Source organism: Trematomus bernacchii, unplaced genomic scaffold (assembly GCF_902827165.1).
Source record: "Trematomus bernacchii unplaced genomic scaffold, fTreBer1.1, whole genome shotgun sequence".
Classification (NCBI taxonomy): domain Eukaryota; kingdom Metazoa; phylum Chordata; class Actinopteri; order Perciformes; family Nototheniidae; genus Trematomus; species Trematomus bernacchii.
In genome coordinates, this window is record NW_022988066.1 from 4,448,950 (window position 1) to 4,468,321 (window position 19,372).

General features: G+C 39.0%; 2 protein-coding genes across 4 annotated transcripts in view; one reads left to right on the forward strand and one right to left on the reverse strand.

The window, feature by feature from the left end:
- Positions 1-1,295: 1,295 nt before the first annotated feature.
- vwa10.2 (von Willebrand factor A domain containing 10, tandem duplicate 2) lies at positions 1,296-9,562 on the forward strand. 2 transcript variants are annotated; one of them, XM_034120688.1, is made up of 18 exons: positions 1,296-1,410; positions 2,134-2,358; positions 2,823-3,030; positions 3,570-3,655; positions 3,774-3,867; positions 4,449-4,577; positions 4,662-4,848; positions 5,172-5,341; positions 5,506-5,618; positions 5,850-5,966; positions 6,097-6,300; positions 6,396-6,531; positions 6,617-6,769; positions 6,888-6,980; positions 7,254-7,363; positions 7,759-7,923; positions 8,137-8,460; positions 8,867-9,562. In XM_034120688.1, exons 2-18 carry the CDS (start codon positions 2,158-2,160, stop codon positions 9,302-9,304), a joined length of 2,928 nt encoding a protein of 975 aa, XP_033976579.1. In that variant the 5' UTR covers positions 1,296-1,410; positions 2,134-2,157; the 3' UTR covers positions 9,305-9,562. The 2 variants fall into 2 exon arrangements, with proteins under 2 accessions (XP_033976579.1, XP_033976580.1); XM_034120689.1 differs by lacking the exon at positions 1,296-1,410 and having other exon boundaries at positions 2,059-2,358.
- Positions 9,563-10,055: 493 nt separating this feature from the next.
- The window catches only part of LOC117474625 (cytoplasmic phosphatidylinositol transfer protein 1-like), a 73,625-nt gene continuing 64,308 nt past the window's right edge, over positions 10,056-19,372 (reverse strand). The window contains exons 6-10 of one of the 2 annotated variants that reach the window (XM_034120529.1): positions 17,497-17,592; positions 16,710-16,865; positions 16,412-16,475; positions 14,258-14,397; positions 13,603-13,829 (exon numbers count right to left, since the gene is read on the reverse strand). In XM_034120529.1, coding sequence (XP_033976420.1) covers positions 13,824-13,829; positions 14,258-14,397; positions 16,412-16,475; positions 16,710-16,865; positions 17,497-17,592 — 462 coding nt within the window. In that variant the 3' untranslated portion in view covers positions 13,603-13,823. Of the gene's footprint in view, positions 13,830-14,257; positions 14,398-16,411; positions 16,476-16,709; positions 16,866-17,496; positions 17,593-19,372 lie in introns of both variants that reach the window. The other variant, XM_034120528.1, reaches the window with a different exon arrangement.

Sequence of the window (19,372 nt, forward strand, 5' to 3'; positions counted from 1 at the left end):
TACATACAATACATGGAATTTGTGTGTGTGTGTTCCAAGTTAATCTGCGGCCCCCTGGTGGCCAGTACATCAATTATGTGGCCCCCACCACCATCAAAGTTGCCCATCCCTGATCTAAGGCAATGAACAATAATATCAGGACCCTGAAACTAAAAGCAGGAATGATACATTTTATTAAACCTGCGCTTTTTTGCTAAAAAACACACACTTAATATGTTCTGTGTAGGCACATTATACAGAGGGTCATCACAATTTGAATTCTACCATACAATAATGCCCTGTGTAGCTCACATAGTACAGAGGGAATCACAGCGTCTCTGTGACAGCGGATTTGTCCATGCTTTAGATAAGTGTGTACAAATTGTCGGACTTGACAGAAAACATGTTCAAATTAAGTAAAAAATCCTCCTATTTCTAATACTGGGTTTTCATTCATTTCTTTATTACAATACCATGTGTATTTGTTCATTTGTTCCTCAGTTCACAGTTGAAATAGATGAAGAGCATATTACACAACCCGATTCCCGTAAAACACCATGAGTATTGTTTTTTCAGAAAGATTACCCAACGTTGGTCACCTTTACTTTGTATTCATAATTGAGGAATGTTTTATGACAACCGATCTTTGTTACACTCATGAATAAACACATTTTCTCTGATATTTCACAATCTCTTGTTGTTATAGTAGGACAAAGCTCCTTTAACATTTCAACAACCCTATTGAGAAGAGGTCAAAGAGGTATGTCAGCTGCATCCGAGCCCTGCCCATGATGAGAAATAGGGTTTTGACTTGTTGTTTTAGTTTCTGTACAGTGAGATAAATGAATGACAGGCAACATCTTGTTAAGCAGGGTTACTGTATGTGTGACAGGATTCTTACCTGCAATCAACTCAATGGGCCATTGTGCATGTACATGTCTAAAATGTCTCTACTTTATTTGATTTGAAATAAATGCCATCCCAATCAGATACACCCAAAACTGAAGATAAAAACATTAGAAATTGGATGCATCATCAACAAAATATCACATCAATAAAATGATCATGCCTGTTGCAACGATCCACAATGCAACACAGACGTAGGTTTTGTAGGTGTGTGAGATTTTTCTTTTCATCAATGTTGATCAAGGTAGAGGCAACACAAGACAACGTTTTTGTCTTGACTTGCTCTAACTACACTTTCCATACTGGCCAACTTTGGGGTGATTAATCATTAAGGGGAGGGAATGAGGACACACACTTCTCATTCTCGCACGTCTCTCAGCACACACCCACACACACATCGACATACATACATTTTCAAGATAACATAGGAAACACATACATCTGCTCACAATATAATCTGTACAGTGTTCACATGAGATGCTGACATAGTGGGACTGAATACAACGAGTGCTAAAAAGCACACAGGTAAGACCTTAAATTGTATATGAATCTTTTGTATTATTTACACTGTGTTCATTAATATTGATCCATATTGAATTGTTTTCATTTTTTTAAATGTATAATTTCTGTTTTTGTTTTCTTATTAGATTTCTCTATTCAAACTAAGAGGTTACATATGTTCAGATTATGTGAATTATTGATTTCAAATGTAAAGGGAGGCATATGAGATTATGCTATCCTTTTATTGGTGAGGATTATTTTTGAAATGTAGGAAAAACAAGTTATCCTATTTACTAAATAGCATTCTCCATGCCACCCTAAAACTTAACAAGCATTGTACAACGATTTAGAAATCATAAAATTAAAATAAAAGTTTGCTTCAATAAAAGTAAACATGAATTATACAAAAAACACTGAAGATTGGTATATTCTTAACATTTTATCCTTTTCTTTTTGTACTGATTTCACTTCCTCTTTCTTCCTCCGGTGTTTTCACTTGTCACTTATTGCCGAGATACACCTGATTCACTGCCAGTCACCTCTCTGTGGTTGGCCACATTATTTTAATTGTTGTGGCAACCCATAGATCAAAAACTAAACACAGTGGGAGAGACATCACCTTATTGTGTTCAGTTGTGTTTTGGTGTGGGGAAAGAAGTGGAAAAAAAATAAAACAGGAAAATAGGAAAGTTTTGGAGAGGTGAAAAGGTGAAGAGGACGTAACCATCCAGATTTCTTCATTATCAGACTTCATCATCCTTGTCCTCCAACATGGCCAGCAGACAAACAGTCGTGTTCCTCGTGGCAGTGGTGATCTCCCTGTCAGACTTCATTCATAGCTTCCAACCCCTCTTCTCACCTGATGGTAATTCATCCACTCACCGTGACATCACACTGAGGGCGGTCCTCAGAAAGACAGCTGAGGTCTGCCGAGACATGGCTGCTTCGGAGGGACGGGACTTCCGCCTGACTGTGAGTTGAAAAGCTGCGCTAAAAGAGAAAATGTGACAACTATGGTTAAAAAATCAGTATGAATTATTATATGATTTTTTTTTTTTATTATTATTATAGTGTGACATTAAGACAATTTGTCCTCTTATACTTTTGTGGTTAGGGTCAGCCCTTTGGACATTACAATGGCAAATAAGTAGATTCATTCATAACTAAATGTGACATTGTATCAGTTTTAGCACTTGGAGAAACTGACAATAGTATGACAGACATTCCTGGAGGTATTTGGTATTCTAATTATTGTTTTAGGAATGCTTTTCAAATATGTACTGCTGCTAAAGGAAGATGAAGGTACACATTTCTACCACTGATGAACTTAAGAGTTATTCAGTGCAAAACTGCATGAGGAAGGCACGTATGAGTATTATTTTTAACCGTAGATTTTAAAACATGCAGTCAGTCTTTTGTTATGTCTTTGTCTCCAGATTGATGACAGCCTGTCAACTGATGAGGTGCAAAGGGCCTGTTCTACGACAGGTACCTCCACCTCTCTCCTCTCAACTGTCCTTTTCCAAACATCCATCGCCAATATGTACTTCAGCAACGCAAAAGTGGACAAGCTTTTTGCGCTGAGTGAGAAGCATCATTTTGATGATGAGACCTTTCAAGACGGACGGGATGTCATCACAGCAGGTACACATCAACAATGCTTTCCTACTCAGAACATTCATGAAACAAAAAAACATTCAATATTATTTGTTAGCAACATTGTTTTCCAAAGATTCTATACTGTATTTATGGAGCTTTAAATGCAGTGGTCTCATTGCTGTAGATATGGTACCAGCTTGTTAGTTAAAGAAATTATTTTGGAAAGAAAACCATTTTTACAGTCACATTAAGGCAAACTAATCTTAAATCAATTAACTTTTACTGTTGGTTAACACAAGTAGGCAGCCATGCCCTTCACAGTTCCATGACTTCTGAGTACTTTTCTACGAATGGAAAATGAAGTTCAGTGCAGGGGAATAGGAAAGTCTACCACATTTAAACAGCGAAAACTGCACCAAACTGTTTGGTCGGAGAGGTAATGAAAGGTTTGAACAATGAGGTTTCAACACTTTTGAATCATCAATAGGAATTTACATCCTTGACTGAGTACCATGAAAAGCGAATGTTAAGTGAAGGGAGATGTGTTGTTTTGTTTGACTGAATCTTTCTATTATGTTGCCAAGGTGTGGCTGCTGTGAAGGCCAGTGTGAAGCTGGAGAGCTTCGTCGCAGGGAGGTGGAATCTTGGACAAGTCTGTCACACCCTACAGGTCACAATGATGATCATTGTTCAGATTGTTGTGGGGGTAGTTGTTGTCTTTTGGTGAAAGATATTATCTTAAACACAAAGCAATAGTGGTGTTTAATACGATTCATGTCATATTGTAGGACTTTTACAGCCACAGTAACTGGGTGGAGCTGGGGAACAAAAGTCCTTACAGCACTCTGATCAGCCCAGACCAACCTCTTGAAAACCTGGCAGGTAAAATACTTTCATATATTTGGTTTTATACTTCACTGAGAAATCACACTAGACACCTTGTCAGTTAACATACACCCACCCTGCATGTGCATACGAAAACCACTCGTGGAAATAAGTACAGTGCATTGTTACTCAATGAGATATTGAGTAACAATGTACTCAGCACACAAGCATACAGGCCGTTTCTCAATGTCGAGTATACCTGCTGCAGAGCCACTATTTCAAGTATACTACGTCATCGAGTGGCGCCGAATGCTGGGCATTTAACATGCATTTAAACAGTCCTTCGGCGGGACTCGATGACGTAGTATACTTGAAATAGTGGCTCTGCAGCAGCTCTACTCGACATTGAGAAACGGCCACAGTTTAGTTCCCGTACTTGATTTGTGTTTCCTTTTAACTTCTCAAACCAAGAACATTAATAATCATTTAAGGGGAACTTCTACATTATCAACACATATATATATTTCTCTCCGATTTAAGGTAGTGCAATGTGTCACATAATGTATGTGTAAAACAAATAAATTAGAAAAAGAACCTGACCAGTTTTGTATTATTTATTTTTGTTACCTTTTCTGCAGGCCTAAGTGTTCCCACCTGTAGAAACTGTACTGGAGGAAAATGTGAGAACAACCTTCTTCCTGACCTGCTGCAGCAAGGGCTTCTCACCTCAGGCTACTTCAACATCTTCTCTCCAGCAAAACCTGCAGGTGAATTTAAGAAACAATTTAACTTTTGTAGTCAAGTATTTTAGGAACATAAGTATCATCACAAACATAATTTATTTGATCAAGGCAAATGCAGCCACGGTGGATCATTTGACCGGACCAGCAGAAAAGACCCAGTGGGGGGCATCAGTAAGGACGACCTTGGGTCCAGTCATGGCTCACTTCACCCAAAAGCAGCTGATTTGGCTGTGAATGCCACTATGGAGCTACTAGAGGACGTCAGAGTAGCAGTGGGAGACAAGAACTTCCTGCGGTATGGGCCACCAACACCTTAACCACTTGGAAGTTATATTATAATAATGTTTTCAATGAAATAAAGTCACTGATAAAGTGTTGAAACAGCATATTTATGTATCTTAGACACCTGGAAAGCTTGCATATTTCAAACAAATATAGCTCAGCTTTTACCAGAACTGCTTGATGTCTTTTGTCTTGCAAAGCATTACATTGACACTTACTGGGCTGTCCCTAAATACTTATATTCTCTCCCCGAGGTCAAATGGTAATCATTAATGACTAACAGATAAATTACCAGTGATCAACTGTACTTGTTTTCTTTCCCTTCTGTTCCTGCAGATTAATGGGCCTCTCCCAGTCCTCAGTGCTGTGTTTTGTCATTGACACCACAGGCAGTATGAGCGATGACATAGCCGAAGCTAAGAGGGTTTCCTTCGCCATCATTGACAGTAAGAGGGGAACCCAGCAGGAGCCCTCCGCTTACATACTGGTACCTTTCAATGACCCAGGTGCAAACATGTTTTTATTTTTATGAGAGAAGATTATAAAAATATATAGAGGCAGAATAATCTGCCTCTTAGTGTCTTATTAAAAGCATCAACAAGATTTCCTGTAAAACTGCAAACTGTGTTGAATTTATGATTAAGTGGTAATGTTCATTTCCTATACCTAGGGTTTGGACCTGTGACAATGACAACCAATGCAGATTTCTTCAAAGACAGCATCAACAAACTGTCTGCAAGTGGAGGAGGAGACATCCCAGAGTTATGCTTGTCTGGACTGCAGGTGAAGTGTTTCCCACTGTTATGCAATAATTCCATATTTCTTCATTTAAAAAACACAATTATGTAAAGCAACAAAGCGATATCATGTCAGTCGCTAAATGATAAAATAAAATAATTTTCCAGTCATTCTTAGTGCTAAATAAACAGATGCAAAATTAACTTCTAATTTAAATCAAAGTTTTTTGTCACTTTCATTTAACCATATTTTTCCTGTTCCATGTACAATTGGCAGCTTGCCCTGACTGCTGCTCCACCCTCATCTGAGATCTTTGTCTTCACTGACGCTCCAGCTAAGGATGCTCATCTGAAAAGCACCATCACTGCTATTATAGAGAGCACCAAGTCAGTGGTAAGTATTGACTTTTTCCTTTCCATTCATTTTTAATGCCTATTCATTACATACAGATTTACACAAAAACGTTAACATTCGAGGACATGTTTCCAGGTCTAAGATAAGCATTTTTATTTTATCCTTATAGGTAACTTTTATGTTAACCGATGTCCTGGCGAGTCGACGGCGCCGCAGAAACACTCAGCGGGTGTCTCCTCGTAAAATGAGCCAATTAGATGCCCAGCTGTACCGTGACCTTGCCCGTGCCTCTGGAGGTCAGGCCATTGAGGTGACCAAGTCAGACCTCACTCTGGCTACAAGTGTAATAGAGGATTCATTAGCCAGTGCTGTGGTAAGACATTGAACAAGAAAAATCCTACCTAACTCAAAGAAGACGGGACTGTACAGTCTGTATTTAATGTCATGTTTTGTTCCCTCTTCTTTCAGGTGACAGTTTTTCAGGTAGTGAGGAATCCTGGAAGGCCTGATAACTTTACGTTTATTGTTGATGGATCACTTAGGAACCTGACTGCCTACATCACAGGAGCCTCATCTCTCACTTTCGATCTCACGAGCCCCACAGGTTTTGTTAAATTCCCTTCCAATAAAGCCTTCTTTTGATTGCCTTTTAGAAAGCATTTTTTTTAACATATTTCTTTCTCCCCTAGGTGTATCTCAGAGTTCCAGTCAGTCCAGCGGTCCTTTGGCAACCATAACCACAGCCGGAAACCTACGTCGTTTAAGCCTTAACACTGACAATCAAACAGGATCATGGGAAATCAGTGTTAACTCTAAAAATCCTTACTCTGTTAAGGTCACAAGTCAGTATCACCAAAGACAGTGGGAATTCAATGAAAGGAAATTTGAAAATGTGTTTTAATCATCCATTTCGCACATCTCTTTTGTCAATCTGATCTGTTTTGTGCGTTTGTTCATCAGGTCAAAGCTCAGTGAACTTCATTTATAACCTTGTGGAAGCTCATGAGGGAGCCCATGGGGATTTCAGCCTAAAGGAGGGACGTCCTCTTTCAGGTCAGACCGCTTTCATAATAATTGTACATTGTGTTTTTTTACAGTTTGAAAAAATCCTTCTCCTTTTCCGTAATTATCCTTGACAATCATCTGACTTGAAAATATTTGATTACACTCCCCAAAAATGTAAAGAGTTCAACCCTCACAACTATTCTGCCTCTTCCAACACCTTAACATATTCTGTTGTAATGTACATACAGTACAGTGCATACCTAAGGAGCTGTCACATAATTACTCACCCATTTTCCCTTTCTCTCTTGTCATGACTTTCAGGTGGTAATGCTAGCCTCATGATATCTGTGACAGGAAGTGACAAAGTAAAGGTCACAGAGGTCACTCTGTTTGACAGCTCCGGGCCAACAGAGGTCAAGGGATCATTGCAGGCAGGTCATGCATTACACTTGATGACCATACCCAGTAGCTATATACTTAACTTTTTGACTTACCATTTTTCTACCAAAACTAAAAAAACAAAATGACTTTGCCTTTTAAGGTTGTAGTAGAGGTCACAATGCTCTCCAAAAGCTGACATCTTGAATACCATAATATCCTTAATTGCTCCATAGAGTGTACAAAGAAATTCTAGAAAAAACATGTTAGATCGTTTTGATCTATAGAGCAAAGCTGCAACAGATACAAGTTCCACTAGGCATGCTTTGTATACTATAACAATATTTGATACAAATAAACCATATCACAAGCAAACAGATCCAGAATTTGCAGCTGGAAGTAAACAGTAGCGTCTCATACTCTTACTTTACCGTTCTGTCCTCCACAGTCGGTAGGGAGTGGTACCTTCCTGGTGACATTCAGTGGAGTCCCAGCAGGCGAGTTTGTGGTTCGCATGAAGGGAGCGGATGGCAGCTCCACCTCCAGGTCCACAGCAACCAGCTTCCAGAGACAGGCCTCCACTCAGATCAAGACCTCCAGTATCTCTGTTACTGTAAGCTCAATAACCTTCAGTTTTCAGGGGATCACAAGGGGAGATTATGTTAAATGTTATTGTTTCTGTCATGTTTTCTGTTCTTCTATCCATGTATGGCTACCAAACATACAGACAAACACCCCTCAACAGATAATGCTATAGTAACAATACAAATAATGTGTGACAGCATTCCCCTCTTCCCTCCTTTCTACTGCCTCTTCACGTTTTCAGGCCCAAGCCAGCAACACCAACATAGAACCAGGCTCTACCATCTCCGTTCCTTTCACAGTCGCCACAACCACCAACGGAGTTGTCAACGACTCTGCAACAGGGATGTTCACAGTGCGAGCCAACAATGACCGCAGCTATACTTCAACCTCACCAAGCTCCATCACCATAGCGTCAGGCGATGGAGGCACAGCCAACGGCACCGTGACCTTAACGGCACCGGCCAGTGCTGCATCCGGAACAGACGTGACCCTCACCATTGAGGCCGAAAATGCAGCTGCCACTGACATCAACTACGCTGTCCTCAGGTTTTCTGTGGTGGCCAAGGTAGGAGGAAAAAGAAAGCAGGATAAGGTGGTGGTTTGGTGGCAAGCAGTACTGACCAGACTATGTTACATGTTCCATCCTGAATATATCAATGTTCAATAATTGTTAATGGTCAACTACATTAAGTTTGCTGTGTGCCAACAAATTATAAAAGGCATAATGCCTGGTAGCCATTTTACATGTATGTGTTGACTTTAATCCATTGTTCATTCATTTTCTTTGATTCATAGATTTGATGGTGTTAGTTTTGGTTAAAAAAGTAAAGTTAATTTGTTAGGATTGCCATAACAATTTCTGATGTTAAAATTATGTTTTGTGTTTTGGTTCTTTGCCATTTTCTTAATGGTTTATAAAATGCCAGTTTTGTTGCATTATTTTTCCATCTCTCCCACTATTTGTTTCCCAGGTGACCGATATTACCCGTCCAGTGTGCCAGACAGTCAGTTCTTCCTCCAATTGTCCATCCTCTTCATCACTGTGTGCTTCCTCACAGTGGACATTCATTGCGAATCTCACGGATGGCATCAATGGAACCGGTATTGAGAGCATCACCATCCGCAAAGGGAACGGTACCCTCAATACCAGCGCAGTGGCTGGGGCTGGAGGGGCCAACGTTACAGTCGCTACATACAGCGCTTCCTGCTGTTCACAGAATGTAGAGCTGGCTGCCGTGGACAAAGTAGGAAATGTGGGGAAATGTGCAGGACAGGCTAGACAAACGACGGTTGCCACTACACTTACAGCTATCACAGCTGCAGTGAACACAACATCCACTGGAGGGCACACCTTGAGCATATCACACTGTCTCTGGATCAGTGTTGTGGTTTCTCTCCTATGGAAGTAAAAGGGATGAATTACAAAATACACTGTAATTACAGTATATATCAATGATGTCCAATGGATTATGAAGGGAATCACATGATTTAAGCGTCCCCTCAAAGTATTTTATTGCTTGGATTTATTTCCATCAGGTGTGTTTGAATTACTATTGCTTGGGGTAAAAAGGAAGTTTTCCTCTATTTAGAAAGAAATCATATTGCCTTTGTCTTTAATGAAGTTGTATTTATTTTTTGATTTAAAAATATATAACAAATGTAATTTAGCTGCCCTGTGTCCAAGTCTACGCATTCATTTTGATGTCATTATACTTTACTTTGGAATTTCTATGTTATGGTACTTCTAAACATATATGAAACAAAAAACACTTTTTACTTTACTACATTATCTATCAACTATAGTTACTAGTTATGTTGCAGATTTAGATTTGATAAACAATCCATAAAATGATTTAAAACACTTAAAATAAATAATAAAAAAATAGAAAAATAAAATCACAAATCCACAGAAATAATAAAAATACACCTGGAAACAAATGTAGGTCAAAAAAAGACATCACTGGTGGATTTCTTGTTTAAATAGTGTGAGTGTAAAAAGTGTTCCTTTAAATGGTTTGACCATGTTGATTAAATATCACTGTTGGTAAAGAAAGCAAATATAAGGCGTCACCAGCCTCCATGCAGTTTTAACTTGGAAGGTGCAAAGAAATGTACACAAGGGGTTGTGTGAAACATGCATGCTGAATATAAAGAAAAGTAACAATTTGCAATAGAAGTTTATTAGTCTATTCCAGAAAAAGTTAAACAATAATTACAACAAAGAACCAACTGAACCTCAAAAGGAGAAACAATATATCAAATCAGAAAATAGTTAAAATGGAAGAATTAAGAGCGACTTCCAGCAGCTGAACATGAATGGCACACCTGGGGCATATTCAACAAAGCAGGATTAATGAAGAAAGCTGCATTAACCAGAATCACAGCTCATCTCAAACACCACGAGAAGTACACTGAGCTGTTCCTGGTTTCCCTCAGAGCAGTACAGCTAACTCAGTGATCCTGGTTGATGAGACAGGTCCCAGTTATCAGGTAACAGCAAAACAGCCTGGTCAAATGCAATCGGCGTTAAAGGGAGGGGACAAGTAGCAAAAAGCTTGGTCCTTTTATCCAAAGGCAAAATTAGAAACTATTTTAGATTTTCCTTCAAACAATACAGCAACCACAAATTCAAATTACAGCATGTTTTATACAAAAAAGAGAAACAACAGAAAAGCCAATCACCTCGCAATTACCATGGCAAGTAAACGTCAAAGCAGCCACAGAACAAAAAATAAAAGCTTCATTTTGTTTTAAACTTGTACAAAACATTTTTGCACTGCATCTGGAGAGTCAAAAGTGCACCACTACAATGAGGAATTTTGATACTCTGTTGAGAAAACGAAACTTGACAGAGGTCAGTATTCTCAATAGATTACAATACTTCATAGTTAAAGAAACATATTTCTCCTAGATTAAAACACAGCCTTATAACACAAACACTAAAGAATATCCTTCTCTGTCTAATCTATGAGCATATTCATGTCACATCAGTAATGCAACTTGGAACAGATTCAATGTAAGAAACCTACTATATCAGTCATCAACAACAGTATTTACAATACCTAATATGTAGCTCTTTTAAACAGAGCACAGTTTAACAGTTGGATATTAGCGTGCATTATTTTTAATAGCCCATGGTAGATCAAACATATCCCTGGATCTCTGTGTTCCTGACAAGAGTGATGGTCGATACCAGAGTTGCAAGTAAGTATAATCTATACATTATAGAACAATAGGGCCAAAAATGTGTATGACATGTGTTTCCTCAAAAGGCAAAGACAAAAGCTACAGAGACAGATAAATAGCTACGGTTGTTTAGTTTTTAACAAAAGCAAGTGAGAAACTGTACATAATATTAACAATATTTTATGGCAAGATCACTGAGGACTCTCTCCTCGTACTGCTCTCTTCTAAGTCACTATGCTGTAATAAAGGACTTTGACAAACTCAACTAGACTAATATGCAACACATTTCTTCATTGTCAAATAAGGTGTCAAAGGACTGGAAAGTGCAAAATGCATTTGCGCTGTAGAGTTTAAAGAAATGTGTAAGAATATTGGGGGAAAAGGTATTTCTTAAAATATACTAAGAAGTTAGCCCTGATACTTGTGAGTCTGGTGATGTAGTCTGATATGAGTGGTTGGATCTGATTATAGGTCAGCTACTGTATTATAGGGCTGCAGCTGATTTATTTTCTTGCTCAAATCTAACTAATTTGAGATAGAAAACAGGCAAAGAAATGCATTAAAATGTTGTGTTTCTATAGATGAAATATATGAGGTTTTGGTTTATTCACATGTTGGTGATGATTCAATAGTTGCATGCAGAGGCACTAAATTGAAAGAGTTTGTCTGCCTATATTCTCTGGTCATGCTTACATCTCACTCATATCAGCTTATTCTATTATACAAAATTAGTACAGAGCTTCCAGAGTTGGCATTCACTTTTTTCCCCATACGGTCCCATGACCAAATACACTGTACCAATCCATTATTTTACAGCATATACATATACTTCACATAATATGTATATATGTTGTGAGAATTCCATGCAGCATGTAAAGACCCTTCCTTTGAGTGATTTCATTGTGCGGAAAAAAAATAGGGTTTAAAAGATAACTTGTTGTCCTTTTTTCCTTTTTCAGATAGTAACTAGCAGTATAAGCCCAGCAGAAATACAAGGGCTCTGCATAGGGTGTTCCCGTTTCAAAGCGCCCACTAAATCACCAGCTGAGTATCACCAACCAGCACTGGCAAAGTTAAAAGGATCAGAACTCCCACAAATGCTATGCGGCTAACTAAGAACATACTCATGTCAGCTTGTTGCATATGCCATTCTCCTCAAATCCAGTTTTGAGTTGTCCTCATATCTACTGTGCACAAAGATCTGTCGATGCTTAAAAACTCCCCAAAATGGCCTTGTTCTTTCACATGACGATAAAGTGATTTGATAAAATTGGATCACGTTTATGTCACATGAGATATCCAGCATTCATTTCAGGCAGCATTAAACTTTTTTTTTTACTTAACTTGTTTTCTTTTAATATATATATATATATATATATTTACTGACCTCTCAGTCAACTTGACTAACATATAAGCAGTAATAAACGTCAACAAATTTAATCTTAGAATCATTGCACTGTCATGCTAGAACCGCAAGTGCAGATATAACAACAGCTTAAGGAACAACGTTACCGCTAATATTCAAATGCTCCAAGGTTTCTGATGTGTAAACATTCCAAGGGTTAAGTAGACTGGTAGAGTACATACAATAGTTGTATTTTAATATCTGAGGAGGTATAAAACGTTTGGCAATAAGCAGGGAGAGAAAGGTAAAGTAATATCCCTGCTTTTTGAGTTTGAGCCAGGTAGTAAGGGATACCTGAGGTGTAAGCTCTCCATGATTGTACTGATCTTGCATCTGTTGTATAATTGGAGTTTGGGATGGGATGGATGGGTGCAATCTTATCCGCAGGCCAGTTTGGATGGCTCAGGAAACAGTTGCTTTCTGTTATGAGGGTACTTGCATGTGTTACTCTGACATATTAGGTCTACTCTCCTTCTCTGGTTTGTGATTTTATTTCGAACTTAATACATATGGTAATTTTACAGAATGAAAAAGGACAGTTTGTCAGGCATCACCAAAAATAATAAATGCCACTGGCTTTGTGGTGCTAAGGCAACTACTTCTTAGTTTAACAGCTTAAAATCAGACCGCGACTGATTGAAGAAAGCTATATTCAGGAAACACTAAGAATTATGTATTAATTATCTTAACAAAACGAATTAGTGATGCATTTTGTTTGATTAGATTGGTTATAATAGATGAGACATGTGGCTGGCTTGACTCACAGGAAGAGGAAATCAGTCACATCAGGACGGCTACAGCTGCCTGGATGGCATCAGTGACACTGTTGTGGACAATTGTGACAATGACTTTTGTGTGTCCAAGATCAAATAATTGGATAAGGCTAGAGAACTTGAATGAGTAATGATGTCCCATTGGTTTACTAACACAATGGGGTTGGGGGTATATGAAGCTGGGTGTAGGGGAAGACATCCCAAGGTCCCTCTACTGCTCGTCTGTCTCAGCAACATCAGAGCTGGAGGAGGGTGGTGTGGATGGTTCCAGGTGGTTTGAATCGACTAGTGGGCTCAGGTTAGAGCCCTGTGGTGCGCCACTTGGGGCAGGGTCGGTAAGGGTCAGGGTTTCCGGAGCAGACTTTTTGCGAGGTCTGTCCTTGGTGACAGAGAGGGACTCAGGCGCATCGGTGCACATGGGGGTGGTTGGGGCACTGGCGGGGCCGGTAAGGGAACAGGAGGACAGGGGCGTTTCGCTGATGGAGATGGATGGTGGAAAGATCCCGATCTTCTGGTTGGTAGCCTCCTGGATGGTGCGCTCAAACTCTCTCACCTCATCCATTGTCATGTCTGGAATGTAAAATAAGATCAACAAGAGGCCAATAAGAGGAAGGATTTGTTTCATAACTCTTTCATTATTAGAGCCAGAGGCACACCCAGAAAAATACACATCACAGTCTGAACAATGCTGGAAAAAAAACATAATAAAAAAAGCAGTATTTTTTAAAAGCTTGCATATAGTTATTTTAACTCCCAAAATGTTGGTAGTGTCTATTGGTGTTGAATTGATTTTCCTTGATACCTTTTAAAACCTTTAGAGAACCACGCAGACTTAATATTGTATTCTTTACATATTCAACAGTCAATGAATGAATAGGTCGCTCAATGTAAGAAAGGATGAAACGTTTTTGCAATTGTGACATCTTCATTCACCAACGGGTAAAGTATCAGATAAAGTAGGGGCAATGGAGTGAAAAATAATGAAAAAATACACATACGCTTGCTTTGTCATGGATCTCTATGTCATCCAGTGAAGATGGGTTTGTTGTGGAATGCTCTTGCTGCTCAAGCCAAACTTTAATGTTGGTTTTCTCATGCATTTTTCTCTCGTAATTCCGCACGTCATCCAAAGACATATCTGGAAAAAGGGAGGAGGGATGGAACGAGGATCGAAATGTTGCTTACTCCTCAATAATGGCAATCCAGTTTACGTACACGTAGGTAAGGAGGGTGTAGGTGGCAAAGGTGCATTCCGTGTGCATGCGTCAGTAAAGGAGTTAAGCAGGTGATTAAAGCTTTTTGAAGTTTAAGCTTTAGAGGTCAAAGCGTTAGTTTCCCATGAACCAGAGAGTGTAGATGAGAGAGCTACATCCAAGCCAGGAAGGAGGGAGAAAGGAAGGTCAAGGATGTTTCAAGGTTAAGGAAAGTATAAAATGCCAAAAAAACATAAATCAAATCAAATCAAGTTTTATTTATATAGCACATTTTTAAACGATTTTTGGTTGAGCCAAAGTGCTGTACATATAATAAAAATACCCTACAGTAAAGACACTTTACAGCAAATACAACAGCACAGTTTGTGCAGAATATCAGTATGAGAAAACGACACCCTCTGTCCTTAGACCCTCACATCGTACAAGGAAAAACTTCCAGAGAAAAACCCAGTTTAAAGGGAAAAAAATGGGAGAAACCTCAGGGAGAGCAACAGAGGAGGGATCCCTCTCCCAGGACGGACAGAACTGCAATAGATGCCATGTGTAAATCGAAGAGATAATACATTTTACAGCATAGGTAGACCGAATGTTTGGAAATGTAAGACTTTTGTTGTATCTGGGCAAGAAGAGAAGGGAGTATTTCAAGCATCCTGGTTGTTGGGAGTTGTGGTAAAGGTTAGTGATTGAAGGCAGGAGAGGCGAGGAGCAGTGGCAGCACTAGGGGGTGGCTACTTGGGCTCAAGCCCCGGATGTTTTCTGAAAAGCCCAGAATGTTTCACTTGAAGCTATTTTTCACGTCTCGTGAGTAATGTGCAGTACCGGAGTCTAACAGAGAGGCAGCAGCTGTGGGACAGTAGCCTGCGTAATGCTTAGCCTTCCCTGCCCTGGATAAGAAGAAATCCTTCGTTAGCGTGAAGAGTCTGCTTTATGCTCCCCCCCCCCCCCCCCCCCTCCCCCGCTCAACAACTTCAAAATTCTGGGCTACGCCCCGGATCTCCTACGATCCTAAATCCGCCACTGGCGAGGAGTATATTTCGTTGCAAAGATAAAGGGCTTGTTATCCTTTTGCCCTAGAGCTATGGAAAAAGCTCAACAGCTAAGTGGGTTAATGTGTTGCAGCCACTTATGGCTACCTCTTGTGTAACCAGACTCTCAGGGAACCATACACAGTAAGCTTTCATGTTTTCAAAAAGTGCATCATTCTTCAAATTATTTCTGAAGAAATTGCCGCAATTTTGTTTAAAGTTTACACCCTGAAGTTTTTTTTATAATTTATATTCAGCTTTCAAATTAAATATAGCTAAAATTATAAAAAAAACAATATTAAACATATATCACTGAGACTCTCTTGACTCGTACTAAACTGACGTAAAATAATTTTCATCAAGATATATACTAATTTCTCAAACATGAAATAGTGTGGTTAAGAGTGATACTTTATGATGCATGTTTCATGTAAAACAAACCCTGAAAAACAGTACAGAGTTTTTCATTCTGGGATTAGTCGCGGTACCAAGAGGAAGATGCTGTAGAAGAATGAGCACGGCCAGCAGGGATAAAATAGATGCAGGTGGAGTGATTTTTCATGCATACTTGTAAATAAACATTTATTATCGGTGATTTATAAAATCTAATTAGCTACAGTATAACAGCGCTTACATTTCAAAGAAAAGTAATAACAACAATAAATAAATGTTTTAAAGTATAAAGGCATGGAAAGTGTAATGGTCTTATGAATCATGTATGTATTTCTTTAAGGTCCAAATAAGTAACAAATATGCAAAAAATATATGTTGTTTATATGGGAAACGTTAATGACATTGTGTTTGCAATGTCTCTTGGTAACTTGGTATACAAAATAGTTAATGACTATAAGAGTGAAATGTGTGATGTTGCAGTAAATTAGCTGGAGTGTTAGATGAAGGCTGATAGACCTACCGATCCACTCATCCACCCAGGCAAAAGCCTGCCTGTGTCCCAGCAGCAACACATCCCGAACCACCTGCAACACAACACAGTGACGCTCAGCAAATAGTGACAAATGCTTCATAGTGTTCTTAAAAACCATCTAGTCTTGGGGTTATAAGATTAGAAAAACCTGGGTTGGGGGATCGGACCAAATTAAATGAATTTAGCCAAGCAAAGAAGTACAGATGTAAAGGTTTATTTCTGCAACTTACATCCAAGGTTAAAAACAATGCAAGATCTGGCATTTAACTTGTAGGCGAACTCTCACCTTGTGTACGTACTGCTCCACACGAGTCTGCAGTCCCCACACCTCAAACTTGACGGTGACCAGCTTGTACGAGCACATGACGGGTTCCTGGGTGTCCCTCCAGCCCTCCTGCAGAATCCCCCGGGACGTCTTATCGGACTTGAAATATCGCAAGTCCTGTGATTTTTAGGAAAATGAACAGATTGGTTATTACAATAATTAACCTAAACCTTAAGGCATTTTGTTTCTGCATCCCAGTTAAGAGGCGTAAGGGAGAACCTGATATTACATGCACGACTGAATGCCAGTATTAAATACAATTTGCATTTACCCCTCTGGTCCTTTGAGAATCTCTACTCATTAGAGCTGAGGCAGTCTGTTATCAAACAGCTCCGAAGACAATTACCAGCTCTCACACTTCACAGAATCTGAAGTATGAAAGGCTTCGATTTCAGATCAATGCTTTGTGAAATGGGATAGGCATACAGTATAAAGCATCAAATGCAGCCTTCAGACAGATTGAGGTCACCAAAGTTTGGGCCTGAATATCAAATTTAACAGTAAATAATAATATCAAGTTTACTATAATCTTTTCTGTGAAAATCTTCCTTAATAGGAGCTTTCTCACTCCAAATGATTGGATATAAAAATATTTAGATCTGGGTAAGATCACAATATGACAGAGTTTATACTGTTGTATCGAGATCACATTTTCTTAGAGCATTACCAGAATTAACACTACATTTACACCTCTCCAGTAGTGTTATCTCTCAACGAGATTTACCCACTCACACCTCCACCCTCTCACCTCAGACTCTTTATAGTAGCGCTCGGGAATTTCATCATAGGCAATGTCGACAAAACACACCTCCCTCTCCTGGTCCTTGAGCTCGGTGTCAAAGATCTGAAAGCAGAAAACAGATCGTTCAGCTTATTGAAGTCTCTGCCTGAGAGTAGCCTTCTTACGAATAAATAGACATTGCAGAAATGTGGCTTTTCAAGGTTACGTCCTACATTATGTGGCTGGAAAAACTGCCTCTCTGCTTGACTCAAAAGATGGAAATGATTTGAAATGTTACTAACCACTGATCATGCATCTTATCACTCTTTCACATCAGCCAAACAGTCGAAACATGTGTTGTACTTGCTTAAAGAACCATTAGGTGGTGCTTTGTTCCCATATCATTTTTGTTTTTGTGCCAGATGACACAGTACTGGTTCCAATTAGTGTGTCATATGTTGATAAAACAAGTGTGTCACACTCTTGTTTGCTTTTTGCTTTTAAGATTCTTTATTATTCTTTATTCGTTATCATGCAGTTGATTATATGGACCTTTTACTACTGTGAATCAAGAATGAATGTACATACTTTAACGTCAATGCATTTATTTAAATGTGTTCATTCATCAATGCAGCCCTTGTCACGCAGACCATGTATATACTAATACACCCGCTCATAATGACATATATGAGAAACAGATAAAGGTACCCAAAAACCATCCTCATTATGTACAAGAATTCAAGGAATCTATGTATTTCACTTTGTATCAAAGCTAATGCAGCTCATGTTACTTTGTCTTTACATAACTTTCCATTCTGTTTGAGTTTTGCCTTTGTCTGAATGTACACTCTCTCTCCGTAGATACACCTCTGACCTTTACCTTCCCGGTTTCCCCCTGTCTCTATCTCTCTATCACTCCTTTCTTTATTTCCTCCCCACCAAGGGTGCATTCTGTCATTTACAGTGTAGAGGCGCACTGCTGGCACAATAAGGGTGATATGTCAGCATGCATGAGTGCAGCCAAGTGACATGAATGGAGCCCGGGAAAGAGAGGGATAGGGGGATAGGGAGAAGTGGAAGAGAGGAGAGAGGGAGAAGGTAAACAATGAAAAAAGAGATGTGGTGGTGGGGAAGGAAGGCATGAGCAAAATGGTGTGTAATAAGAGGAAAGGAAGTGATGGGAAAATGGAGAAGATGAAAATAGGGGAACACAGTGAATACAATTAAATGAATACTGGCAAGAAAAAGGAAGGAGGAAAGGTTATAAAATGAAATAAGAAACATGGGGGATTGAAAATAAAGTTAAAAAGATACAATTATTATGTTCGCATCACTTTAGTTTTTATGTAAATCTTCAGAGGTATACATAAAAGGCTTTACCTGCAAATATTTAGCCTACATTCTCTTTTTAGAAATGGTTTCTATTTTCTTAACCACCCATATGTGAGGCCATATTGAGAGAAAGTTGTTGGCAGAGTGAGACGGTGAAAAAAAGATAAGGAATAAAAAGACAACACACGAACGATAACAGTTCCCCAGTGCCGATCAGTAACACATAACCTTGGTTTGACCTGTGGATGTAGATCACCTTAAGGCCATTCAGGATCATTTTGAATATGCCAGAACAAAATAAACTAAACTAAACACTCCTACATGTGCCTGTCACCAACTACATTTCTGCTCCTACTTCATAAAACAAAACTTACAAATATCACTCCTAAAGATCAATCCAAGTATAGTTGTTCTGAGCTGCAACTCAATGCTAAAACTATGCAGTAAGAAGGCCAGCATTTCTTAACAAACTTAACTTCATCAGTTTTCCAGTGAAAATACACCGCAAAGACAAAAAACAGGCAGTAAATGGTCCTTTAATTCCAAAGCAGGGAATCTACTGACGTCTGAT

What these genes read in the sequence shown, in the direction of transcription:
- vwa10.2 (XM_034120688.1), top strand. Translation starts at nt 2,158, where the DNA reads ATGGCCAGCAGACAAACAGTCGTGTTCCTCGTGGCAGTGGTGATCTCC. An exon ending in AGGTCAAGGGATCATTGCAG is followed by an intron (nt 7,364 to 7,758) that starts GCAGGTCATGCA and finishes TGTCCTCCACAG; the next exon opens with TCGGTAGGGAGTGGTACCTT. An exon ending in CCTCCAGTATCTCTGTTACT is followed by an intron (nt 7,924 to 8,136) that starts GTAAGCTCAATA and finishes TCACGTTTTCAG; the next exon opens with GCCCAAGCCAGCAACACCAA.